At 46.9% G+C, this 27,241-nt stretch overlaps 1 protein-coding gene across 1 annotated transcript; it reads left to right on the forward strand.

Moving 5' to 3' along the window:
- The first annotated feature begins 940 nt into the window (after positions 1-940).
- Positions 941-24,590, forward strand: ZNF45 (zinc finger protein 45). Its single transcript, XM_029924951.1, has 10 exons — positions 941-1,001; positions 2,455-2,491; positions 4,580-4,638; positions 7,964-8,034; positions 12,005-12,080; positions 13,258-13,308; positions 16,090-16,216; positions 17,032-17,127; positions 22,293-22,423; positions 22,526-24,590. Exons 6-10 carry the CDS (start codon positions 13,294-13,296, stop codon positions 24,119-24,121), a joined length of 1,965 nt encoding a protein of 654 aa, XP_029780811.1. The 5' UTR covers positions 941-1,001; positions 2,455-2,491; positions 4,580-4,638; positions 7,964-8,034; positions 12,005-12,080; positions 13,258-13,293; the 3' UTR covers positions 24,122-24,590.
- The last annotated feature ends 2,651 nt before the right edge of the window (positions 24,591-27,241 follow it).

The raw sequence follows: 27,241 nt of genomic DNA on the forward strand, positions 1-27,241 counted from the left end.
CCCTCGGGCAGGGGGAGGAAGAGCCTCGGCCAGCGGCAGAGAGCAAGGTTGAGGGACGGGGGCAGCCGCTAGCCTTCCCCTCCCCTCGCCCGAGCCTGTGGGTTTGGGGAGGTTCACGAGTCTCCCCCCGACCCCCGGCTTGGAGGCGGACCTAGATTCGCAGGGTTTTTGAGGGGCCCCAACTCCCCGCTGCCCAGCTCACCTTCCGCACGCTCTGTCACTTCCTAGAACTTAATCTTTCTGTGCCTCCGTTTCCTTTTTTTTGCAAACGGGGATATGACGAGTGCCTACCTTACACATTTGTTTTGAGAATTAGTGGAATAGTACAAGTAACCTGTTTAGAGCAGTTCAGCCGTGTGGCAAGGTGTTCGCTGTGAATATTAACTCTGTAATAGTGATCGGAGAAGTATGTCTCCGGAAGATCTTCGAAGTGCCTCTGGGTCTTCTTTCTGATCCGTACAGGAAAGGAGGCTGTGCCTGGACTACTTCTGACTCGTTTTTTAAGAAAGCGTGCCACCCACAGATTATCTTCTGCGGCTTTTCCAGGGCCCCAGAGAAGACTGTAGTAGCTCAGCCTCCTTCCTTTCCGCTTTCCTGACTTCTGAAAGAGGGCTCCTGGCAGCAAAGCCTCCCGTGGCAGAACTTAACATTCGCCTTCCTTTTCTGCGGGGGTAGAAGATAACTTCATTCATTAGCAGATGTTTCCGTTACCAAGGTGCTGAGTTAAACAGTTGGGAAAATATGTACAACCTGTACAGGGTAGGAGTAGTGGTCATAATGGTTAAACGCTGAGCGCTAAGTGTCATCGTAAGGGCTTTATAAAAATTATAAAATATATATAAAAACTTATGATTTTTATAAAGTTTTCACAAAGTCCTTTTGAAGTGACTACTGTTATTACCTCTGTTTCACAGCTGAGGAAACGGAAGCGGAGAAGCTTAAGTTACTTGTCCTCTGTGCTCTGTCCTGTGCTACTAGGAGCAGTGGGATTTGAGTCCAAGGTGTGTGTTCCTTGTGTCTGTAGACAGATGTCCTTGGTCCCAAAGTTTAAAGACCCCAAGTTGGAATTAGGACACAAAATAGAAAAACACACACTACAGGGGTGCCTGGGTGGCTCAGTCAGTTGAGCGTCTGACTTGGGCTCAGGTCATGATCTCACAGTTCGTGGGTTTGAGCCCCGCGTCGGGCTCTGTGCTGACAGCTAGTTCAGAGCCTGGAGCCTGCTTCAGATTCTGTGTCTCCCTCTCTCTGTGACTCTTTCCTGCTCATGCTCTCTCTCTCTCTCTCTAAATAATAAAAAAAAAATTAAAAGAAAAAAATGTGCTACATAAGTATTTAACCGTAGGAAACTGGCAGCAGAAGAGTCCTTAGGGATCAGGTTGTGGAAGTACATTGGAATTTTATTGCAAAGGAATTTGAAAGCAGCATTTGTGAGTTTGGACTTCTTTATAAAGTTTTAGAAGCAGTCTCATTTGGTTTTATTTCAGACATCATCTTTAATTCATGTTCTCATTATAGAAGAGATACACACTCAGGGGTACCCTGGAGTCTCAGGCAGTTAAGCATCTGATTTTGGTTCTGGTCAGGATCTCACAGTTGGCGAGTTCAAGCTCCACCTCGGGCTCTCTGCTGACAGCACGGAGCCTGATTTGGATTCTCTGTCCCCCTTTCTCTCTGCCTTTCCCTTGCTCATTCTTTCTCTTTCAAAATGAATAAATAAACTTAAAAAAAAAGATATGCACACTTATTGTAGGGAATTCAGAAAATATAGGATATATAAATAAAAGCATTAAGAATAACTCATTAAAAAAGAGTAACTCATAATATCACAATATAGACTGTTTACTTTTAATGCATTTCCATTTAGTCATTTTTAAATGTATATTTATTTTATGAAATTGTTATCATACTATTCATAGTTACTCCCTTAACTCTTTACTATGAAAATTTCCAAACATTCCCGAAGTATAGTGTAATGACCTCCTTTGTAACAATCCCCCTGATTCAGTCCTTGCTAATTTTGTTGCTTCTCTGCTTCCCATGCACATATTTTGTTCTTCTTGAGTATTTAAAAATAATTTTTTAATGTTTGTTTCTGTTTGAGAGAAAAACGGAGTGAAAGTGGGGGCGGGGCAGAGAGTGAGGGAGACACAGAATCCGAAGCAGGCTCCAGGCTCCGAGCTGTCAGCACAAAGTCTGATGCAGGGCTCAAACTCACAACCCACCAGATAACCTGAGCCCAAGTCTGACGTTCAAGCCACTGAGCCCCAGGCGCCCCCCTCCTTGAGTGTTTTAGAGCAAACCAGATGTTGAGTTGGTAGGACTGAAAAATTAACTATCACAAACTTTATAAATGAAGACCAATCAATGGAAGGGAGATTGTAATAAATGACAGGGCCGGCCTAACAAACCTCAGACTGGTGGCTTAAACAACAGAGATTTCTTTTCTCACAGGTCTGGAGCTAGAAGTCCAAGGTCAAGGTGTTGGCAGGTTTGATTTCTTCTGAGGCCTCTCTCCTTGTCTCACAGAGGGCTGCCTTCTTGCTGTGTCCTTGCATGGCCTTCCCTCTCTGTGTGTGCATGCTTTTGCTGTCCCTTTGTGTGTCCAGATTTCCTCTGGCTAGGACACCAGTCAGATTGGTAGGGCCCACCCTCGTTTTAAGTGAATCACCTCTGTAAATGCCCCGTCTCCAAATATAATCACTTTCTGAGGTGCTGGAGTTTAGAGCTTCAGCACACGAGTTTTAGGGGGCCACAGTCCATCACAGAAGTAATGACGTTAGCTCTAAGGTTTTCTCTTTTGGGAGCTCGGAGGATGTCACCCACAGGAGAGAGTTCGAAAGAGTTGCAGTTAGGGGAAGGAGGGACTCTCTTTGCTCCTTCGGAGTCGCTCTTGCCACGGCATTAAGTCTTGATTTCTTTTCTCTCTCCTGTTGGCTGTAGGGACTAGTGTTTCCTGGACCTCATCATATTCTTTTCAGAGTGCCTCGCATGAGGTTCTCAGAGAAGAGTTCTTGAGGGAGTGTGACTCACGCAGCTTCCAAAAGGGAGCCGCAGCCTGGGGTTAGAGGACAAAATAGAAAGATAATCTGGGGTACCTGGTGGCCGCGTCAGTTCAGTGTCAAACTTTGGCTCAGGTCATGATCTCACGGGTCATGAGTTCGAGCCTGGCGTGGGGCTCTGCGCGGACAGCGTGGAACCTGCTTCAGTTTCTGTCTCCCTCTCTCTCTGCTCGTTCTCGCTCTCAAAAATGAACATTAAGAAAGAAAGAAAGAAAGAAAGATAATCTATATCCACTATTCATTATCTTTTATCTCATTTGAGGTGGACTGTAGAATACACCAATTTTCTCAGAGTGTGCAGAAGTTGATGCTGAAGTATGCATAATATGTCATGATCTAAAATGAATTTCCTTAGAAACAAATTGGTGTTAATGTTTTGGTTTTTGTTTATTGCATGGAGATCATAATGGGGACGATTAGAATTGCAAACATTTTTGGGGTGCCTTTGATGACTTGGAGAATTTCTGATGCTTTGCGTGTGCTAAACAAACAATGCCATTTATTTTTCACAACAATGCCATTATTATTATTATTCGCATTTTAATGAGGAAGAGACAGGCGGAGACAGTTGAATAAATGACCTGGTGGCACAGTCGGCAGGAAGCGGAATCAGGGTCCGACTTCAGCAGCTGGGTTTGAAACCCAGCTCTAGCACTCCGTGACTGGATAACCTTGGGCACATTATTTAACTTCTCTGCGCCTCACTTTTCTTGCCGGTCCAGTAGGGATAGCAGTACTTGCCTCCTAAAGCTTTTGTGAAAATTAAGAGAGCTGTCTATGTGGGGTACCTGGGGGGCTCAGTTGGTTGAGCATCAGACTCTTGATTTCAGCTCAGATCATGATCCCAGCATTGTGGATGGAGCCCTGTGTTCGGTCCGTGCTGAGTGTGAAGCCTGCTTCAGATTCTCTGTCTCCCTCTCCCCTGCTTGTTCTCTCTCATGCTCCTTCTCTCTAAAATTATTACTTTTTCAAAGTTTCTTTATTTTTGAAGGAAAGAGACAGAGCATGAATGAGGGAGGAGCAGAGGGAGAGGGAGACAGAGAATCTGAAGCAGGCTCCAGGCTCTGAGCTGTTAGCACAGAGCCGGACGTGAGGCTTGAACCCACGAACCATGAGATCATGACCTGAGTTGAAGTTGGACACTCAACTGACTGAGCCACCCAGGTGCCCCTCTTTCTCTCTAAAAAATAAAAGAGGGGGGAGGGTACCTGAGTGGTTCAGTCAGTTGAGCATCTGACTTCGGCTCAGGTCATGATCTCACAGTTTGTGAGTTCAAGCCCCACATCAGGCTTTGTGCTGATAGTGCAGAGCCTGCTTCAGATTCTCTTGTCTCCCTATCTGTGTGCCCCTCCCCTGCTAACGCTCGCTCGCTCTCTCTCTCTTCCTGTAAATAAATGTTTAAAAATTTTTAATTAAAAATTTAAAAGAGCTGTGCCATGGAAAGTGCTTGAAATAGTGCTTGGCGTGTTGTAAATCCTCCATGTGTTGCAGACTCAAGTTGTGTTTTCCTGTTACAGATGACTGTACAGCATGGAAAATGCAGCCAGTGATGGAAAGGGCAAGAGGAGATTTTAAGGTATTTTTTTTTCACACATCTTCTGCTTTTACAACTTCAGTTCTAACATTCAGGTGAACAGAATTGGTTAGTTTCTCTAATAATCATTGGTTATACTTACAACTAACTCTAATCTGCTGTCCTTTGAACCTAGAGAGGCCTGGGGGATGGTTGTATGGTCTCTGCTGCTTTAGAAAAGTTCAAGTCTGCATGACCCAATATGGCAGCCATCAGGCACGGGGGACATTTGAGCTCTTGAAATATGTCTAGTGGTAACTGAGATGTGCCATTAAGTGTAAGACACCCCATGCATTTCAAAGACTAGTATGAAAAAAAGAACGTAAGATAGCTCAGGAATTTTTATCTCGATTGCAGGTTCAAGTGGTAATAGTGTGGATATATCGGGTTAAATAAAACATACTGTTAAAATCAAGCCCATTTGCTTCTCACATCTTTTACCGTGGCTGCTAGAAACATATAAATCACACGTAAGGGCGCCTGAGCGGCTCGGTTGGTTGAGTGTCTGACTCTTGATTTCAGCTCAGGTCATGGTCCCGTCATTTGTGAGTTCAGGCCCCGCATCAGGCTCTGTGCTGACAGCGCAGAACCTGCTTGGGATTCTGGCTCCCTCTCTCTGCCTTTCCCCTGCTCTTTCTCTCTTACTCTCTCTCTCAAAAATAAATAAGTAAGCATTTAAAAAAAATTTTTTAAATCAATTACACATGGAGCTTGGATTATGTTTCTCTTGGGTGGCACTGGTTTCAATAGAACCTCCATTTTCACCCTGAGGGTTTGCCTGCAGAGCGAGGAGGGAAGCAGGGGTTTTCCCGCATGCCAGGTCTCACCCTGCCCTTGACTTTCCGGGTGCCCTTGGGCAGTAGAGTGGTTCTCAAACTTTGGTCATAGCAAAATCACATTCGGGAACTCAATGCTGTTCTGCTCACTTCCTGTAGGAAGGAGAGTCCTCGTCCCAAGTAGGGTGAGCTGGCCACATGTGTGACGCATGACCCCAGGCAGGCGAGCTGGGCAGCAGTTTACCCCCGGCCTTGTGGGGGGAGACACTGCATGCTCTGCAGGGCCATACGGGGGCGGCGCTTGGGAACAGAGCGGACCAGCAGGGGCCACGGCAGGAGGGTTTCATAGTGACAAGGTACGGTGACCCTGGGTTCCTGCAGGAAGATGTGTCCAGCCCATCTGAGTAAGTTCACGGGCCGGTAGGGAGGTGACACGCACCGGTGGAGGACTGAGCAGGGTGCAGCTGGTCCAGTTGGTTGGGGGAATGGTGTAGGTCTTTGTTACGAAGATGATTGAGTGACAACACGGGGAGGTGACTGCCACCGAGAAAGAAGGTTTTTAATTCAGCTCTGCCAGAAACGAGAGACAGCCTGCAGAGACACAGCCTGCCACATGGGGCCACGTGAAGCCTGTCACATGCAGGGTGGGGAAGCAGAGACTGGGCAGCGCCTTTTATGACTGGCGTGACAGGAAGTAACTCAGTGGAGACACCCGTATTGGGTACTAGTGAAAATAGGCAGGCTGGGGTCAGTGGTTGGGGAGTTATAACATAGGACTCCTGCGGGCCCTCGGGAAGCTGGCTTTGGTTGACAGGCAGGCCTTGTGATTCAGCAGACTTACGAGAGGTTCGAATCACAGATGTCAAACTGTAAGACCCTCCTCGGGTCAAGCTGACCCTAACAGAAAAATACCAACCATTGTTTTACTCTCCAACCCTGGTGAATAATTACAGGTTGAGCAACTGGGCTCTGGAAAGCCCTAAGATGTAACAATTAATTGTAACCTAATGGCTAAACTCGTTTTTCTAAGATACTATTGCTAGATTCTAAGATACTGTTACTAGATTCTGAGATGCTGTTACTAGATTCTAAAATACTGTTACTAGATTCTAAGATACTGTTACTAGATTCTAAGATACTGTTACTAGATTCTAAGATATTGTTATGATATTCTAAGATAGAGTTATTAGATTCTAAGATGCTGTTACTAGATTCTAAGATGCTGTTGCTAGATTCCACCCTTTAACTGCAAATTTCTCACTTCTGTGCACCTGCTTCGCTTCCCCTTCGGACCTGTGATTGATTACCTCAATAATGACCTTTCCTGCCTTGCCATAACCTAAATAACCCCTGAGCTTCAAGTCAGTGGCGCTGTCTCCTTGAGGACTTGCCAACACTCGGGAGGGACTGTTCGGCAAACTAAAATAAACCCATTCACCATCTGTTTGTGTCCGTGGGTTTCACTCTCGGTGACTTGCTTCAGGAGGGAAAAGTCTAACAAAACAGCCAATACCCTGGTTAATAGACAGGGGAAGTAGCTGGAGTGGGAGCCCTTCCCCCCAGGGTCAGGGCTCTATCTGGAGACAGCACAGGAACTCAAGGCTAGACTGTTGGGCCCTGTGAAGCTCAAAGACATCCAGGCAGCCTATGGAACTTCCGGCCCTAGGATTCTGTTGCACACTGGAGTTTGAGAGCCTCTGCAAGTAGGAGAAGGGCCTGGGGCCTGGGCGTCCTGGGGCCTGGGTTCTTCCGCGCCGGGTGCTGCGTCCTGACTGGACAGCGAAACTGTGGCCTGGGGCAGTGGGAGGGGTTAGACATGCACTTGTCAGCCATGCCTGCCCCAGACCTGATTTCGGGCTGAGGCCCTGTTTTTTTTTGTTGTTGTTTTGTTTTTAAAGTTCCTTGTGAGTCTACTGTGCTGCTGGAATTGAGAACCGGGGCCCTAGTTTCACCCAGGCTCTGCGTGAAAATCTTGACCCTTCTGTAGGCCGCTGGTTAATCATGAACTAAGCTGTTGCACTTCTCTGTGCTCCATTTTCTCTATCTGTAAAATAGGGATCTGTGCATCTGTGTTCATCAGAGATATTGGCCTATAGTTCTCTTTCTCTCTCTTTTTTTTTTTTTTCTTTTGTGACGTCTTTGTCTGGTATTGGGGTAATGCTGTCCTCATAAAATACATTTGGAAGTTTTCCTTCCTTTTCTGTTTTTTGGGAGTAGTTTGAGAGGAATAAGCACTAACTCTTCTTTAAATGTTGAGTAGGATTTGGGGTGCCTGGGTGGCTCAGTTGGTTAGGCATCTGATCCTTGGTTTCAGGTCTCACAGTTTGTCGGTTCAAGCCCTGTGTCGGGCTCTGTGCTGACAGCATGGAGCCTGTATAAGATTATCTCTCTCTCTCTCTCTCCCTCTCCCTCTCTCTCTCTCTCTCTCTCTCTGAAATAAACAAACATTTAAAAAAAAATAAATATTTAGTAGAATTCACTTATCTCCTGTTTGATCCATTCATTGTTGAGTAGCATGTTATTTAAGCTCTATGTATTTGTGGTCTTTCCAGGTTTTCCTCGTGGCTGACTCCTGGTTTCGTAGAGTTGTGGTCAGAGAGAGGCATGCTATGACTTTATTAAGGTTTGTGTTGTGGTTTTAAATGTGATCTGTTCTGGAGAATATCCCACGTGCACTTGAAAAGAATGTGTTTTCTGCTGTTGTAGGATCGAATGTCCTGGATATATGTGTTAAATCCATCTGTTCCCGTGTGTCATTCATTGCCATTGTTTCCTTGCTGGTTTTCTGTTGGGATGATCTATCCATTGATGTGAGGAGGGTGTTAGAGTCCTGGTGTATTATTATGGATTAGTGCCTATATGTTTGTTAATAACTCTTGTAGGTATGCGGGTGCTCTCATGTTGGGTGCCAAAATATTTACAGCTGTTACATTTTCTTGTTGGATTATCCCCTTCATTATTATATAGTATCCTTCTTTGCCTCTTCTTACAGTCTTTGGTTTAAAATCCATTTTGTAATTAGGGTATTGCTACTCCAACTTTCTTTTGACATCCATTTGCATGGTAGATGTTTCTCCGTCCTCTCACTTTTTTTTTTTTTTTTTTTTTTTTTTTAAGTAAGCTTCATGCCCAGCATGGAGCCCAATGCAGAGCTTGAACTCATGATGTTGAGGTCAGGACCTGAGCTGAGATAGTCAGACACTTAGCCAACTGAGCCACCCAGGTGCTCCACCGACCCCTCACTCTGTCGGTAGGTCTGAGGTCTAAATGAGTCTCCTGTAGACAGTCTACATATGGGTCTTGTTTTTTTAAGCATTCTGTCACTCTGTGTCTTTTGATTGGAGCACTTAGTCTATTTGCATTCAGAGTAATTATTGATTGATATATATTTATTGTCATTTTATTACCTGTTTTGTCATTGTTTGTTAAGGTTTTCTCTGATCCTTTCTTATCTTTCTTCCTTTTGTGATTTGCTGGTTTTCTTTAGTGCCATATTTGGATTTCTTTATCTTTAAAAAAATTTTTTTTTAATGATTTTATTTATTTTTGAGAGACAGAGAGAGAGAGCGCAAGCAGGGGAGGATCAGAAAGAGAGGGAGACACAGAATCTGAAGCAGTCTCCAGGCTCTGAGCTGTCAGCACAGAGCCCAATGTGAGGCTCGAACCCACGAACCATGAGATCATGACCTGAGCCGAAGCCGGACGCTTAACCGATTGAGCCACCCAAGCACCCCTTTCTCTTTATTCTTTGCATATTTATTAGTGGTTTTTCTTTTCTTTTTTTTAATGTTTTATTTATTTTTGATACAGAGAGAGACAGAGCATGAGAGGGGGAGGGGCAGAGAGAGAAGGAGACACAGAACTGGAAGCAGGCTCCAGGCTCTGAGCTAGCTTTCAGCACAGAGCCCGACGCGGGGCTCGAACCCACAAACGTGAGATCTGACCTGAGCCGAAGCTGGAGGCTTAACCGACTGAGCCACCCAGGCGCCCCTATTAGTGGTTTTTCATTTGTGGTTACCATTAGGGCTGTATATAATCTCTTCTGCATACAGCAGTCTGTATTAAGTTCATGGTTGTGTACGTTTGAACTCATTCTTTACTCCTCTCCTCTCCATGTTTTAGGTCCATGGTGTCATATTTTACATCCTTTTCTTTAGTGCTTCCTTGACTGGTATTTTACAGAAATATTCATTTTTACTGCTTTCATGTTTCTACCTTCTTACTGTCACTTTTGGGCTTTACTTTCCACTCAGAGAGTCCCTTTTGATGTTTCTTGCAAGGCTGATTTAGTGCTTGTGAACTTCTTTAGTGTTTATTTGTCTGGTTGATTTCTGGGGTATTTAGGATGATTTCGTAGTTCTCTAGTGTTTGTGGGAGGAGGCAAGTGTAGGGTCCTTCTGCTCTGCCACCATCTTCCCCCCTCTCTCTGAGAAGTAAGTGATTCATGGTGTGACTCTCCCAACAGTGCTCTCTGGCCCCAGCCACTCCCCCTGCAAGTCCCTCTGCTGAGAGACTGATCTGTTTCCAAAACGGAAGGAAATTACCCTCCCTTCCTCAAGGCCTTTGCTGCTTTCCTGCTGAGTTGCAGATAACACTGGGACTCTGCACCACAGGTTTTCTTTTTTTTTTTTTAATGTTTATATTTAGTTTTGAGGGAGAGAGTTAGAGCATGAGCAGTGGAGGGCCAGAGAGAGAGGGAGACAGAGTCCGAAGCAGGCTCCAGGCTATCAGCACAGAGCCCGACATGGGACTCGAACCCACAAACCATGAGATCACCACCCGAGCTGAAGTCCCCGAGCTGAAGTCAGCCGCTTAACTGACTGAGCCACCCAGGTGCTTCTACATTCTGTGAAATTTGTATCTGAAGTCCATGTAGGCGTGGGCTTCGAAGAGCAGACATCACCTTCTAAGATGGCATTGAAAAAAATTCAGAGGATCTTTCCTTCCAGAGATGACCTTGATCTTGCAAATATTGTGAAAGAGTTGGAGGGGAAACTTGGAAATAAAACCTCCATTCTCTAAATCTTCCCAACTGGGTTCAGCCTCAAGATTTTACAGCTCAGAGAAATCTTAGAGCAGTGAGTCTGGTCTTCCGCGTGCCTCTGCCCGTCTGCCCGGTGGCAGGCTCGTTCATCAGGGTGCTGACACTGACTGCTGAGGGACGCCTGAGCAGCTTCAGGTGCTTGAGCTGTAAAGCTGAGTAGGTATTAATTACAAGGTCGATTTACCAATTCTCCTCCCCCCAATAGGCGATGGAAAGATCTCCCTGCAGAGCCCTCTTAATGAACAGAAGTTGTTGGACAAAGTCAGAACAAAGTGAATCACAAATCCCAAAAGGGTATTTCTTCCAAGTCTGGAAAGTTTTCCATTGCCCTTTTCCATACTGGCGTCCTTCTATCTAAAGATGGAGGAGTTGGGGCGCCTGGGTGGCTCAGTCGGTTAGGCGTCTGACTTCGGCTCAGGTCATGATCTTGCCATTCATGGGTTTGAGCCCCATGTCGGGCTTTGTGCTGACAGCTCAGAGCCTGGAGCCTGCTTTGGATTCTGTGTCTCCCTCTCTCTCTGCCCCTCTCCTACTCCCACTCTATCTCTGTCTCTATCTCTATCTCTCTGTCTCTCTCTCTCTCTCTCTCTTAAAAATAAATACACATTAAAAAAATTTGAAGATGGAGGAGTAACAATAGTAATTAATAAGTAACAAATTGTCCAGCAACTAACCAGTAATAATCTCTTACCTTGAGTCTTGTACTTTCAGTTCCCACCCTCTGCAGAATCAGAATCCTACCCTGAGAGCTGCAAGGAGAACTTGTCTTCAGACCACCAGTGTGGTTGGGCGGGTCATTCACTGCCCAGGGGCTCTGCCTGGAAGGGGAGTGGTCTCTGGAATCTAGCGCGTGCACTGCTCATCAGACTGCTCAGCTGCACCCACCCGAGGAAGGAAGGGGTGTGTGTGTGAACTTGACTGTTCGCGTAGAACAGCTATAGGGGCAACGTGTATTGAGTGTTTTAGCTGCCTGACTCTGTTTCAAATGTTTGATGTGTAGTCACGCAGGCTGAGTACCCTTCCCTTGAGTTTGGTAATATTGTTGTCGTCATCATTGTTGTCTGCTATTTACAGATTGGAATTTGAGGCACAAAGTAGTAGCAGGTTGGGGATGCCAGTATGCCCACCCTGGTAGTCTGATTGAGAGCCTACGCCCTTCACGACTCTGTTCTCTTCTCCCTCAGTCAGACCCCGTGGCTTCTGAGTCCCCTCCCTGTTTCTGTGTCCGTCATCCCCAGCTCTCAGGCTCTCATGGCCCTTTCTGTGAGACCTTCGAGTTCCTTCTGCTTGTTTTTGTCTTTAAAAGCCGCAGAGAGACAAGATCTAGAACACCGGTTCTGGTGTGGGAGCTGGGTTCCGGCTCCGACCTCACCAAGCCTCAGCTTCCTCATCTGTTAAATAGGAGCAACGGGGAGCGACAATCCTCCTCATCGTTGGCTGAGAACGTCCTAAAATGCCAGGTGCAGAGCCAAGGGCATTGCGTGCATCTGCCTAATTATCCCCCCACCATAATCCTGTGCCTGAAATTCTGTCTCTGTCTCCTTGTTAGTAGCTGAGGACGGGCTCAGAGGTGTAGGTGACTGGACCAACCTCACACGACTTGTACAAGAGGAGCTTCCTGCCAGGTATGTGGGCGGCACCTCGGTGTCGTTTGATGTCACACACTGCCATTTTTGTTGTTTTTAATCTACTGCCACGATTACTGTGGCTTGTTAGTTTGAGTGACCTATTGATTACCTAACTTACGGTTAAATGAATCTTGCAGGGTCATAGGTTTTTATTACTTTTTCTTCCATCTTCATGAGAGTCTTTATACAGAGATATATTTTTTAATTATTTATTTTAAAGTTTATTTTTTATTTAGAGAGACAGAGACAGAGTGAGCAGGGGACAGGAAGAGAGAGGAAGAGAATCCCAAACAGGCTCTGCACTGTCAGCCTAGACCCTGATCCGGGGCTTGAACCCATGAGCCATGAGATCATGACCTGAGCCAAAACCAAGAGTCAGATGCTTAACTGACCGAGCCACCCAGATGCCCTTATTTATTTATTTTGAGAGAGAGAAAGAGAGAGAGAGAACGTGAGCGGGGCAGGGGCAGACCGAGAGGGAGAAAGAAAATCCCAAGCAGGTTCTCAGCTGTCAGCACAGAGCCTGACACGGGGCGGGGCTCAGTTCTACAAACTGTGAGATCATGACCTGAACTGAAGTCAGCCACTTAACCGGCTGAGCCCCCAGGCACTTTGGGGATCGGTTTTATGTCCGCAAATATTACCTGCTTTTCTGCAGCTACTTAGAAAAAAGGTACTCTGAAAGGGTTCTGTGTGCTTTGTGCCTGTGGATTTAATTCTTAAAATGGTCCTACGAGGTAGGGACTGATAATCCCTCCATTTTTACAAATGAAAGAATTCGGGCACAGAGATAGTAATAATTTGCCCATGATTTCACAGCTAAAAACGAACCTAAAACGTTTGGCCCCAGAGACCGTTCTCTTAACCTTGACCCTCGATTTCCACCCTCCCTGGGGTCAGATTCATACCCAGAGAGCGATAACAAGAACTTGTATTAGGGCCACTGTGTGTGCTTGGGCGGTTTTCCATTGCGCAGGGGCTCTCGGCTGAAGGGGTGGGTGCCCCTGGAATCGAGTGCCCCTCAAGCCCCCTGAGGGAACGCCACCATTGCTATTTCACAGGAAGTGTGAAACCCGGGTAGTGACGTAGGTTAGCCGTCTGGGTTAGCAACAGCCTTGGCCAGACTCTGATGGCTGTTTTTCTCCTCCCCCCACTTTTTTTTTTGCCTTCTCAGGACACAGGCCTTCTCTAGAAGTAGAAGGAGGACAAAATGACCAAGTTCAAGGTGAGTTGGGCTTCCTTTCTTGATTTGAAAGGATTGTCTCATTTCTCAATGATTAGATGAGTCCTCGAAAGCAATTAAAATAGGGCAGTAGCAGGCATTTCAAAACCTCTTCTGTGCTAGAGGATCGCTACTTCTTTATTTAGGGTAGTTTAATTTTTTTTTAGTGTTTGTTTATTCTTGAGAGAGAGAGAGCAAGCCAGGGAGGGGCAGAGAGAGAGAGGGAGGCCGGATGCGAAGTAGGCTCCGCACTGTCAGCACAGAGCCCAACGCGGGCCTCAAAGTCACAAACCGCCGGATCGTGATCTGAGCTGAAGTTGGATGCTCAACCGACTGAGTCACCCAGCTGCCCCAGTATAGTTTAATGTTTGTTGTTTTATTTTATCATCTTTCACAATTTCATAATTAAAATAGAGGAGAAAAGTGAATAGCAGTGACAAAAAGCCTTCCCTAATTTTACTACTGTTTTCTTTATAAACCTGTTTTTAGTTTCCCATGCCCTTTCCCTCATGTGCATTGGTAACTATATATTTTTAATATTTATATAAAAGTCCTCAAATTATGCCTTTTCTAATTAATACTGCATTTCCTACATTTTATTTTGACAGAGGGAGAGAGAGACAGTGTGTGGAGGGGAGGGTCAAGAGAGAGGCAGACACAGAATCTGAAGACGGGCTCCAGGCTCTGAGCTGTCAGCACAGAGCCTGACGTGGGGCTTGAACCCACAAACCGTGAGATCATGACCTGAGCTGAAGTTGGAGTCTCAAACAAACTGAGCCACCCAAGTGCCCCCCACCACCTTTTTGTTGTTGTTAGAAAAGTCTCTTTTAAGTTAAAAAAAAATGTTTTAACATCTTCATTTATTTTAGAGGGACAGAGAGACAGAGTGTGAGCGGGGGAGGGGCAGAGAGAGGGGGAGACACAGAATCAGAGGCAGGCTCCAGGCTCTGAGCTGTCGGCACAGAGCCTGACACGGGGCTCGAACCCATGAACCACGATATCATGACCTGAGCCAAGGCCGTACGTTCAACTGACTGAGCCCCCAGGCACCCCCAGAATTTTTACTAGTTTTAAGAATGTTTTTGTGCTGCTTCTCGTCCACCTGAGACTAATGTTACACTGTATGTTAACTAACTGGGATTTAGATAAAGATTTTTAAAAATTAGGAAAGTAAAATTATAGATTTTGATTTTGACATACTTAAAGAGCATTGTAGTAAGAGTTGGCCTCACATAAACCATTTTCCTCAAAGAGGAATTTGGAGGAGTTTGCTATTTTTTGTTCTTAATGTTTTAGGAATCTAAGTGGAAAAAGTAGCCTTGATAGGCAAAACCCTCAAGGATTGTGGACGTAGAATACTCAGATATGACAGTGCAACCGGGTGCAGCTGGTACTTCACACAGAAAGAACATTCTCCCACATTTTTGCACAAGAAAGCTAGATACTTGGGGCGCCCGGGTGGCTCAGTCAGTTAAGTGTCCGACCGCGACTCAGGTCATGATCTTGCAGTTTATGAGGTCGAGCCCCGAGTCGGGCTCTGTGCTGACAGCACGGAGCCTAGAGCCTGCTTGGGATTCTGTGTCTCCCTCTCCACCCACCCCCCACTCGTGCTGTATCTCTCTGTCCCTCAAAACTCGATAAGCATTAAAAAATAAAAAGTAAAGGTAAAATAGAACTGTACCCCAGCAGTTCTTCATCATGGGTGCTCTTTGCCTCAGGCGGTGTCCGGGAACATTTCTGGTGTCACAGCTTCAGGGAGGCTTCTGGCTTCCAGTGCATCGAAGCCAGGGATGCCGGTACACGTCCCACAGTGTGTGAGACAGGCACCCCCTCCCAGCAAACAATGATCTGGCCCAGAATGTGAGTCCTGCCAAGTTCGAGAAACTGCGCTGTACACAAACCTAAACAAGAATGATAGCAAGACGTGGGTGACAATATTTAAATATGTTTTTTAAAAAAAGCTTCAAATCTCTAATAGAAATTTTGCAGAGTCACAAAATAAAATCCCCAACGGGGCTATGAGCAAAGAACATTAAAAAAAATTTTTTTTATGTTTATTTATTATTGAGACAGAGAGAAACAGAGCATGAGTGGGGGAGGGGCAGAGAGAGAAGGAGACACAGAATCCAGAGCAGGCCCCGACAGGGGGCTCAAGCCCACGAACCGTGAGATCATGGCCTTAGTGGATGTTGGATGCTTAGCTAACTGAGCCACCCAGGCTGCCCAAGAACATTAACTGGCACGATACTGAAGCAAAAATAAATATGGCCAGTAAATACATGAAAATACGATAGCTCATTAATTACTAAATTAGTATGAAAAGAGCAAGTTGCTTTTTACGGATCAAATTTCCTAGGACTCAGACACATTGGTTATATTCAGTGTTGCGTATGATGTGGAGAATCAGGTATATTTATATTCTCTTGGGGGAAGCATAAAATACAGAGAAAGTTGAAAAGAAAACCTGGCCATGTACCTAGTTTTAAAGTGGCATATTCTTCGATACTGCAATTTTTACTTCTTGGAACTTATGCCAGGAAAAGAATAGACAGGAGGCTAATATTTATGTAAAAAGTTGTTCTTTTTGGTATTTATTTTTGAAAAGAAGAAAATACGTAATACAATGCGTATTATTTGAAATGTTTAACCATATAGAAGTGAAAATGACTCTGGTCTCTGAAAATCTGGAAACACTTTGCACCCATCCTTTCCAGTTTTCTCAGTGCTCTTTCTCCGAGTGGCCATCGGGCGCAAGATTGAGCTTACGTGTGCTTGGTGTCGCAGGAGGCAGTGACGTTCAAGGACGTGGCCGTGGTCTTCAGTGAGGAGGAGCTGGGGCTGCTGGACCCCGCCCAGAGGAAGCTGTACGGAGATGTGATGCTGGAGAACTTCCGGAACCTGCTCTCTGTGGGTGAGGACCGGCGCTCTGTGACTGAACGTCAGCCCCCTGGCATGGTCTATTACCCTTCGATGTGTGGGGCTTTGGGGCTCTTGACCTGGTTTCCGGTGCTGGGATCAGCATCTGATCTTTCTGCCCTCCCCCCACCCCATCAGAGTTTGTGTTTTGTAAATGAGCCATAAATTGATACCATGACTTCTGTATACACGTTTTTGGCCTTTCTCAAGTTGTGGTCGTTTCCAGTTAGTGGGTCATGACACACAGGGGGCATTGTACCAGCCTTTTTGTTTTCTTAAGTTTATTTATTTATTTTGAGAGACAGAGGGTGAGCAGGAGAGGGGCCAAGAGAGGGAGATAGAGAATTCCAAGCAGGCTCTTGGATGCCAGCAGAGAGCCTGATATGGGGCTCGAACTCATGAACTGTGAGATCATGACCTGAGCCAAAACCGAGAGTTGGACCCTACACCGACTGAGCCGCCCAGGCGCCCTTATACCAGTATTTTGAGTGAAACACAACAGGGTACAAAATCTCAGAGCCCTTGGTAATAACCACACATTGCCGCAAAAACTAGAGCCTGTTGCCGAAAATTGTGTGAGCACCGGCAGAAAGAATGTGAAGAAAACAGACATTTTTCCCCCCAGTAGTTCACACTTAGGTCTGCATATCCTGGGTTTTTGCATAAAGTGCAGTCCTCTGATGCATCGTAATTAACCGTTTGGAAAACACAAATTTTGCTGTCCTAAAGATGGTGTGGTGAACACCACATGTTTTGTGATTCCGGCCTCTACTATATTAGTTTAAAATGTTCGTTCTTGCCTCTTCACAGGGCACGGGCCTTTCACGCCAGACGTGATGCCCCAGTTCGAGAGGGGAGTTGCGCTGTGGATGATAAAGGCAGCAGCCCCGAGTCAGGGCTCCTCAGGTGAGAGCCGTGCGGCCCAGCCTGTCCCGCTTGCTGTCACCTCCACAGCTGTGGCGCGGTCCTGGTCAGTGCCTTGCCTGTGGTTTTCTGCAGTAGTTCTTAGCACGCACTCTCTCTCCTCCTTTGCTCACTTACAGGTGTTCTCCACTGGAAGTGATTCTTTTTTATTTTTATTTTTATTTATTTATGTGTTTATTAGTGTTTTTAATTTATTTTTGAGAGAGAGAGGGAGACTGTGTGAGCAGGGGAGGGTCAGAGTGAGAGGGTGAGACACAGAATCTGAAGACAAGCTCCAGGCTCTGAGCATTCAGCATAGAGCCTGACACAGGGCCCGACCCCACGAACCGTGAGAACATGACCTGAGTCAAGTTGGACACTTAAGTGACGGAGCCACCCAGGCGCCCGTATTTTTATTTTAGAGAGAGAGTGAGAGCAGGGGAGAGGGGCAGACGGAGAGAAAGAACCTTAAGGAGGCTCCATGCTCCACGTGGAGCCCGACACGGGGCTCCATCCCCTGACCCTGGGATCATGACCTGGGCCGAAATTAAGCAGACTGAGCCCCCAGGCACCCCTCAAAGTGCTTCTTTTGTATGTTTGTCAGATCTTGTCAGGCCTCTGTTTGAACCTCAGGGAGCTTCTTCCCTGATTCAGAGTAAAATCCATGTACTTACAGTGGCCCGGGATGTTCCACCTGTCTGCTCTGAGCTCTTCCTCCCTCCCTCTGCAGACATGACCTGTCACCTTCCCCCACGTCTGTCTGTTCTGTCCAGTTTTGCTGCCCTGCTCCCCACGGCCCAGCCTTGTCACCTACTACCTGTTCTTCCTTCTGCCTGGGGTGCCCTTTCCGTCATTCTCCTGGCCCCTCCCTTGCTTCTCATAAGTCTCTTCTCAAATCTTTACATCATAAAAAAGACCTCCCGTGACCGCTCTGTTCCTGACCCCTCCCTCTTCCTCCATTCTCCTTTCCCTTACCCTGTCTGATTTGGCGTCTAGGCATTGACCACCGCTTACCATATCAACATATATTTTTGCTTAGCTCACTCTCTTCCCACTAGAATATAATTACCAGCAGAGAAGAAATTTCATTTCCTTATTCCTCCGTGTGTAGATCGGACATGGGAGAGGACAGGTGCACTATAAATATTTGTTATACGAATGAATGAGCTGATAGCAGTTACATGGACTTTTTCCCATTAGTCGTGGACGTACTTAGACGGTGATAAACAGAAACGTTGTGAAGGCATCGTCTATACCAGCCCATGATCATCATGAGTATCTAATCTAATGTAATTTATTAGGTCCTTTTAGATATGTGTAGATCTGTATCCATGAAACCACATCTGATGGCGGCCTAACTTTGCACTTGTAACCACCGTGAATATCATTTCCGCTGCGGGGCTTTCCCACAGTTTTTGGTAGTGAGTCATACCGTCTTAGTGAAGAACTACTTTTTAGAATGAAGACTCTTGATAGCCACTTTTGAGGAAGATCTCCTATTAAATAAAATATACATACTTTATCAGGAAAGTATCAGATATTCACTAGCTTTCAAGTTACTCTTTCCCTTGGAGGGTTTTCCTCATGGCAGCCGCCCACCTCATCCAAAGAGAGTCATAGAGAACAGTGTCCCCCACCGTTGTCCGTGTGCGCGCACACACGTGCATGCGCGTGTAGTTCTAACATGCATTTTATCCAGAGAAACCTTTACTTGCAAAGCACTTCTGATATTTTCCTATTCTGTTAATGCTTGTCATAAGCCACTAAATCTATTTCAGACTCACTGAGTCCAACCTGTGGTGTGAAAACCAGCGGTGGTGTCCATCCAGGAGCATGTTTCTGTATCCGTCGGTTTGGCGCCTCCTTTCAGAGACATTACTCCTGCGGCTCTCAGTATCGACCCCTATACGAACATGGAAAATGTTTGCATACATAGGAAGAGATTTAACAAATTCAGAAGCAGGGCACCTGGGTGGCTCAGTCGGTTTAGCATCTGACTCTTGATCTGGGCCGAGGTCGTCATCTCACAGTTTGTGAGTTCAAGCCCCACGTCAGACTCTGCATGGACAGTGTGGAGCCTGCTTGGGATTCTCTCTCCCTCTCTCTCTTTGCCACTCCCCATCGTATGTGTGCATGTTCGTGCTCTCTCTGAAAAATAAGCATTTAAAAAAATTTTATCAGAAGTAATCAATCCATAGGCCCCTGGCCACTTGTATGCCTTATGCTTCATTTCCCCCTTCTTTCCTCTCAAGTGATTCTTGCCATGATTTTATCACCAGCAGCATCCACTTAGGTTAGCCCTGCCTCTGGGGAAGCCTTTCCACTTCCCAGCACAGTTGCTGCTTCTAGTCCCCTTCCTGTTATGGGTAGCTCACTTGAAAAAGCTCTTGTACTCAACAGAGCTCAGACTCTCGCAGAGAAGGCAAACTGGGGCTTATTTATGTGTTCAGCATGTACGTAGGGAACGCTGCCAGACAGCGCTCTGCGAGTGGTGACAAAACAGCGGATGCTCTACATGCTCGTCCTTGCGGATTTCACATTCAGGTGAGAGAAGACATAAAACAAAAACGATGAAGGGCACATATAGTACGTCCGGCGTAACATGTGCCACGTAAAGACAAAGCGGGGTAAGGTAAATGCCGGGCAGATTGCCAGGAGTGTCGAGGGAGAGGGAGAAGTTCCTGCTGGGTGTTGGACGGTAAAAGCGCCCTCACTGATACGGCCTCATTTGAAGAGAGATCTGAAAAAAAACAGGCAGCAAGCTATCTACGTCATTGAGGGAACAGAGTCCCAAGGAGACCATAGCACTTCCTGACTGATACTGACTTTGAGAATCCATGCCGTGCCCTGTTCATTTTTTTTCTCACAAGTTCTTGCTCTGTTCTAAAAGATGAGCTTCTTGGGGTGCCTGGGTGGCTCAGTCGGTTAAGCCTCCGGCTTCGGCTCAGGTCAGATCTCAGGTTCGTGGGTTCAAGCCCCGTGTCGGGCTCTGTGCTGACAGCTAGCTCAGAGCCTGGACCCTGCTTCCAGATCTGTGTCTCCTTCTCTCTCTGCCCCTCCCCCTCTCATGCTCTGTCTCTCTCTGTATCAAAAATAAATAAAACATTAAAAAATAATAAAAGTAAAAGATGAGCTTCTCAGTGGCACCTGGGGGGCTCAGTCAGCTAAGCGTCTGACTTCGGCTCAGGTCCTGATCTCACAGCTTGTGGGTTCAAGCCCTGTGTTGGGCTCTGTGCTGACAGCTCAGAGCCGGGAGCCTGCTTCAGAGTCTGTGACCCCTCTCTCTCTGCCCCTCCCCAGCTCGTACTGTGTCTCAAAGATAAAAAAAAATAATAATAATAAACATAAAAAATATTTTTAAATAAATAAAAATAAAAGATTATCTTCTGATTTTCCATCCTTTTATCCCCTGGAGGCAATAGGAACTTTATTGCTATGAGGTTTTAGAATAATGTATGCTAGGACTGTAAACCTTTTACCCAGTTACCATCCTAAAGGGCAGTTCCTGCTCTGAACTTCAGGCACTTCGGTGATAAGATCTGTTCTCCCAGGGCCCCTGGGTGGCTCAGTCGGTTAAGCATCCGGCTTTGGCTCAGGTCATGATCTCACAGTTCGTGGGTTCAAGCCCCATGTCAGGCTCTGTGCTAACAGCTAGCTCAGAGCCTGAAGCCTGCTTCGGATTCTGTGTCTCCCTCTCTCTCTGACCCTCCCCTGCTCGCACTGTCTCTCTCTGTCTCTCAAAAATAAATCAAAAATGTAAAAAAAAAAAAAAAGAAAGAAAGAAAGAAAAAAGATCTGTTCTCCCAAACACATGTCTTTCCAACCAGCCCAGAGCTTTAAGGCTTCTTATGTGGAATAAACTTCCAATGAAATAATTTGAAGCAAAAATTTTCAACACGGCCTGGGGACATCTTCTGATCACCTGTCCATAAGGGTCCGGCTGGACATTTTGAGCATTTGGTCAAATGTGTGTGCAGTAGGCAGAATTACGTGGAGACTACTTATCAGACACCTGGTGTAGCAAAGAAGACCAGGCTTTTAGGAAGGTGCAGCTTTGTCTTTGGAAAGATACCCTAGGAAGGGGTGTTCTTGATCTGCAATTGCCAAATTTCTGACGTTTCTCACATATAAAACTTAGTACAATTCTAACTACTCATTAAGGTGTAGTGAATGAGAGCCTGGTGGACCACCTCTAGGCTTTTGATGATAAAGAAAAATGGCAGGGTGTCGCAGACTTTCAGTCTGGAATTCTCTGTTGTCCAGCAAGAGAATTGAATACGAGAGAGGCTCATGTCCCGGAGCAGACAGGAGCCCCGAGTAAGGGTCCTTGCTCCGTATTTATTAGGATCAGAAGGTTTACAAGCATAGTGGATGTGCAGAGACAATGAAACCATAAACATTAACTCGTGTGTGATAAAAGGGGGGTTTGAAGGTACATAGCGTTAGGAGTTAGGTCAAGACAAATCAAAGTCCTGGCGCCCAGCGGACAGCCACTTACTGCAGACGCCAGGCACCGTGTCTGTTGATCTTAACTTCTCTGAGGGCTAAGACGAGTAGAGCTTGTAGCTTGTAGCTCAGGGTTAACAAGGCATTTTTCTCACTCATTATCTCTGGGCACTTTCGCCCTGTAGCGGCTTTCCACTCTATGCTTTGTTTTGCTTCATGATAAATCCTGGGCGCTTTCTCCCTGGTGTTGTGGTTTCTGCCTTGTTCTCGGACACTTTGGTCCTTTGGAAGTGGCTTTCTGCTCTATGCTTTGTTCTTCATTGGGCTTTGTCACCCTGTGGCGGCTTTCGCCTAAGCCTAGTTAACCTATTGGTGCAAGCTCAGGGAATTCTTAAACTTATTCCCCACAGTGGGGCACCTGGGTGGCTCCGTTGGTTAAGTGTCCAACTTCAGCTCAGGTCATGATCTCACAGCTCATGAGTTCTAGCCCCGCATCGGGTTCGCTGCTCTCAGCATGGAGACTGCTTCGGATCCTCTGTCAGCCCCTCTCTCTGCCCCTCCCCCTTCACACTCTCTCTCAAAAATGAATAAAGATTTTTTAAAAACTGGGACTTTCTCCTGGCTCAGGCTAAACCTTAGGGTGTGGGCCTGAGTGTACAGCCTTGCCACCTCTGACCAAAGCGTTTATGTGGCCCCATCTCTATATTTTCCTTATCCTTTAGGAGACAAGAATCTAAATCACACGGAGACCCTTCAGGAAATTGGATTAAAGTACCTGCCACAGGACGAGCTTTTCTGCTCGCCAATCTGGCGGCAGGTTACGAAGGAGTTAACCCAGTGCCCAGATGCCACGGTCAGTATTCGGGGAGCTGCCTCTCGGCTGGAAAAACGGGGCAACGCACCCTGTAAGGATGGGGGATTTGGTAGAGGCTTTAATCAGAGTCCGTGTCTTCAGATTCCCCACAGAGACCACACGAGAGGAAACCCCTGCCAGGCGGAGGAGCGGGAGAGAGGTTTCGTTGAGCACCCTCGTCTTCAGACCCACCAGCCGGCCCGTGTGGGAGAGAAGCCCTATAAATGTGAGCAGTGTGAAAACGCCTTCCGCCGACTTTCAAGCCTTCAGGCCCATCAGAGCGTCCACAGCAGGGAGAAGTCGCACAAAGACGACACGTCGTGTAAGGGTCTCCGACAGCGGTCCCAGCGCTGCCGTCTGCCGAGGGCCCCCCGTGGCGAGCATCCACACAGACACGGGGAGTGCGGGAGGAGCGTCCGGAGAGGCGCACATGGTCCGGCTCCTCGGACCGGCCACGCGCCAGAGAAGCCGTCCAGGCGCGAGGAGTGCGGGCTGCGCTTCAGCCAGGGCTCGCATCTTCAGGTCCCCCGGAGAGCCCACGGGGGAGAGAAACCCTACAGGTGCGAGCAGTGCGGGAAGGGCTTCAGCTGGCGTTCCCGACTCCAGGCCCACCAGCGAATCCACACGGGGGAGAAACCGTACAGGTGCGAGGCCTGTGGCAAGGGCTTTAGTTACAGCTCCCACCTCAACATCCACTGTCGAATCCACACCGGGGAGAAGCCCTATACGTGTGAGGAGTGCGGGAAGGGCTTCAGCGTGGGCTCGCACCTCCAGGCCCACCGGGCGAGCCACACCGGGGAGAAGCCGTACAGGTGCGACGAGTGTGGGAAGGGCTTCTGTCGGGCCTCAAATCTCCTGGACCATCAGAGAGGCCACACTGGTGAGAAGCCCTATCAGTGTGATGCCTGCGGAAAGGGCTTCAGTCGTAGCTCGGATTTTAACATTCATTTTCGAGTCCACACGGGAGAGAAACCGTATAAATGTGAGGAGTGCGGGAAGGGCTTCAGCCAGGCCTCAAACCTTCTGGCCCATCAAAGAGGCCACACGGGAGAAAAGCCCTACAAGTGTGGCACCTGCGGGAAGGGCTTCAGCCGGAGCTCCGATCTGAACGTTCACTGTAGAATCCACACCGGAGAGAAACCGTATAAGTGTGAGAAGTGTGGCAAGGCCTTCAGTCAGTTCTCGAGTCTTCAGGTGCACCAGAGGGTCCACACCGGCGAGAAGCCGTACCAGTGCGCGGAGTGCGGGAAGGGCTTCAGCGTGGGCTCTCAGCTCCAGGCCCACCAGAGGTGCCACACCGGGGAGAAGCCGTACCAGTGCGCGGAGTGCGGGAAAGGATTCTGCCGGGCCTCAAATTTTCTGGCCCATCGTGGGGTCCACACAGGCGAGAAACCCTACCGGTGTGATGTGTGTGGCAAGCGCTTCCGACAGAGGTCCTATCTTCAAGCCCACCAGAGGGTCCACACTGGAGAGAAGCCGTACAAATGTGAGGAGTGCGGGAAGGTCTTCAGCTGGAGCTCATACCTCCAAGCCCACCAGAGGGTCCACACTGGAGAGAAACCGTACAAATGTGAGGAGTGTGGGAAGGGGTTCAGCTGGAGCTCAAGTCTTCTAATTCATCAGCGAGCGCACGCGGACCATGAGGGTGGTAAAGGCTCTCCCGCCTCGGGGAACTCACGCAGCAAAGGAACTCCATAAACGCCGTCTGTTTTGATACCTCACGTTGGTGCTGAAAGAACCCAATGATCAGACCTGCCCTAGGAGACCACACGTTGGCTTATGAGAGAGGCCGTATTTCAGCCAGAGCTGCACGGGTCCCAGTGGGTGGGCGACCACGCAGCAGAGAAGCCTCACGAGAACGGAGACTTAAGGACTGCATTCAGGACGTCGGCACGTCGCAGATGCGACACGGAAGAGAGGCTTAGGAAGGAGGAGTCTGATCCGGAGATAGCAGTTCCAGACCCTCTTCCACCAGAATATAAGCTCCAGGAGTGGAAAGATGCGTCGACTGCCAGATCTAGGCAGCCTTCCAGTGCCTCACACACTGTAGGTATTCAGTAATGTTAAGTGAGTGAAGGGGGAGGAGTCACCTTTGAAATTTTTTATTCAGTTCTTTAAACATTTCTTTCTTTTCTTAAAAAATTTTTTAACGTTTTATTTATTTTTGAGAGAGAGAGAGCACACGAGCAGGGGAGGGTCAGAGAGAGAGGGAGACGCGGAATCTGAAGACAGGCTCCAGGCTCCGAGCGGTCAGCACAGAGCCCACGCGGGGCCCGAACCCACGAACCGCGAGATCATGACCTGAGCCGAAGCCGGAGGCTCAACCGACCGAGCCCCCCGGGCGCCCCTTCTCTAAACCTGTCTGTGAACTGCACTTAGAAGAGGAAAGCTGCAAGTCTTGGGAGACATGTAAATTACACACGTGGGCTCAGTCCCCTCAGCCCTGCAGGTCCCAGGAACTCGTGTTTCTCCACCGGCCGGGAGGTCCAAAAACAACGCAGTGGGTTGTAACCAGCCCTTTGGTGGGCGGCTACTTTACTGAGGTGTAATTTGCATGCGGTAACATGCATAAATCTCAAGTTTACAGCTCCAGGAGGTTTTGCAAATGTGTAACACTTGTGTAATGCTCACCCAGATCGGTGTATGCTGTGTTTCTATTAAACTAGACTGTTTCCTTGTGTATGTTTGTGGTCATTCCACCTGCAGTGGCGACAGGGATGGTTGTTGTACCTCACGTTGGCTAAGGCTGTTCTTGGGCTTCCTCTGGCTTCATATGTACTCTTTTACGTCTGGATTCCTTTGATTAAACATATGAGCATCTCAGTAATTGAGAGAAAGCCAAGTTGACAAAATTCAGTATCCATGAGAAAAATTCCTCAGGGAAGTAAGAGCCATCTATGAAAATTTTGCAAGTTAGCATTCTTTTTAAAATTATTATTAAGGAGTCATTTATATGAAATTCCTTTGTACTCTTGTGGTCAACCTCCTTCCGATCACCCCTCCCTACCTTTGGCAACTGTCCACCTGCTCTCTGTACGCATAGTTTACCTTTCCTGGAACGTCCTAAAATGGAATCCTACAGGGGCGCCTGGGTGGCTCAGTCAGTTAAACATTTGGCTTCCAGCTTCGGCTCAGGTCATGATCTCACGGTTCGTGGGTTCGAACCCTGCGTCAGGCTCTGTGCTGACAGCTAGCTCAGAGCCTGGAGGCTGCTTCAGATTCTGTGCCTCCTTCTCTCTCTGACCCTCCCCTGCTCGTGCTGTCTCTCTGTCTCTCAAAAATAAATAAAAACCATAAAAAATTAAAAAAAATGGAATCCTACAGAATGTAGTCCTTGGAGTCTGGCTTCTCTCACTTAATGCTTCTGAGATTCATTGATCTTGGTGTGAGGATCACTAGTCATCCCCCTTATTGCTGAGTCGTGTTCTGTTATGTGGATGTATCATGTTTGGTTTATCCATTTATCACTTCGAGGATATTTGAGTTTCCAGTTATTAGTGACGATCAAGAAAACGGTGATTAGTATTTGCATACAGGGCTGTATGTCAACACAAGTTTTCTTTGTCTTTGTGGAGACTTAAGATTGTCGTAAAGTATGTTTAGCCGTGTGGAAAGCCAACAACTCTAAACGGATGGACCATTTTGTATCCCACCGTCAGTGCATATCAGGCTTTTGTTCTGTTTTTAGCATTTCAGTAGGTTTATAGTGGCATCTCACTTCAGTTTTAATTTGACTAATGTTGGGCCTCTTTTATATCTGAATGTTTGCTGTACATGTGTCTTTGGGAAACTGTTTTCTGTTCTTGAATTTTGAAAGTTTATATGATCTGGATGTAGGTCCTTGTCAGTTACATGTTTGACAAATATGTTGTCTCTGCATGTGGTTTATGTTTTTATCCCATTATCAGTATTTTTTAAATAAAAAAATTTTTTAATGTTTATTTTTGAGAGAGAGCAAGACAGGTGTGAGCAGGGGAGGGACAGAAATAGAAGGAGGCACAGACTCTGAAGCAGGCTCCAGGCTCGGAGCTGTCAGCCCAGATCCTGATGCGGGGCTCAAGCCCATGAACTGTGAGATCACGACCTGAGCTGAAGTCAGATGCTTAACTGACTGAGCCACCCAGGCACCCCCATTATCAGTATTTTTCACAGAGCAGATTTTTTTTTTTTTATGAAGTTCAGTTTTCATCTTCCATGGATTCTGCTTTTGGATTCAGATCCAAGAACGCTGCCTAATCCAAGGCCACAAAGATTTTTCTCTCTCTGTCTCTTTTTTTTTTAAAGTTTATTTAGAGAGAGTGGGTGGGGAAGGGGCAGAGATGGAAGAGAGAGAATCCCAAGTAGGCTCCACACTGTCAGCATAGAGTCCGATGTGGGGCTTGATCTCATGAACCGTGAGATCCTGACCTGAGCTGAGATCAAGAGTCTGATGCTTAACCACCTGAGCCACCCAAGTGGCCCTCTCCTCTTTTTTTATCTAAAAGTTTGACAGTTTTCAGGTTTAACATTTAAGCCTATGATCTATGTCGGTCTGTATAAAGTGTAGGGTCAAGGGCCATTTATTTTGGCATGGAAACATCCAGTTAACTATCCTTTGTAACATCAAATTGCTGTTGCACCTTGTGAAAAATCTGTAGATCATACATGTGTGGGTCATTTTTCTGGCCTCTCTTTGCTTCCATTGATCTACATGTCTATCATTTTGCCAGTAAGCAGCTTTATACACCAAGTCTTGAGATGAGATGGTATGAATCTTCTTTTTCAAAATATTTTGGCTATTTTTTAAGTTCCAATTGATTTTTTTTAGTTTATTTTTGA

This window comes from Suricata suricatta, chromosome 16, assembly GCF_006229205.1.
Source record: "Suricata suricatta isolate VVHF042 chromosome 16, meerkat_22Aug2017_6uvM2_HiC, whole genome shotgun sequence".
NCBI classification, from domain to species: domain Eukaryota; kingdom Metazoa; phylum Chordata; class Mammalia; order Carnivora; family Herpestidae; genus Suricata; species Suricata suricatta.

What these genes read in the sequence shown, in the direction of transcription:
- ZNF45 (XM_029924951.1), top strand. An exon ending in CCGGAACCTGCTCTCTGTGG is followed by an intron (nt 16,217 to 17,031) that starts GTGAGGACCGGC and finishes GCCTCTTCACAG; the next exon opens with GGCACGGGCCTTTCACGCCA. An exon ending in CCCGAGTCAGGGCTCCTCAG is followed by an intron (nt 17,128 to 22,292) that starts GTGAGAGCCGTG and finishes CTTATCCTTTAG; the next exon opens with GAGACAAGAATCTAAATCAC.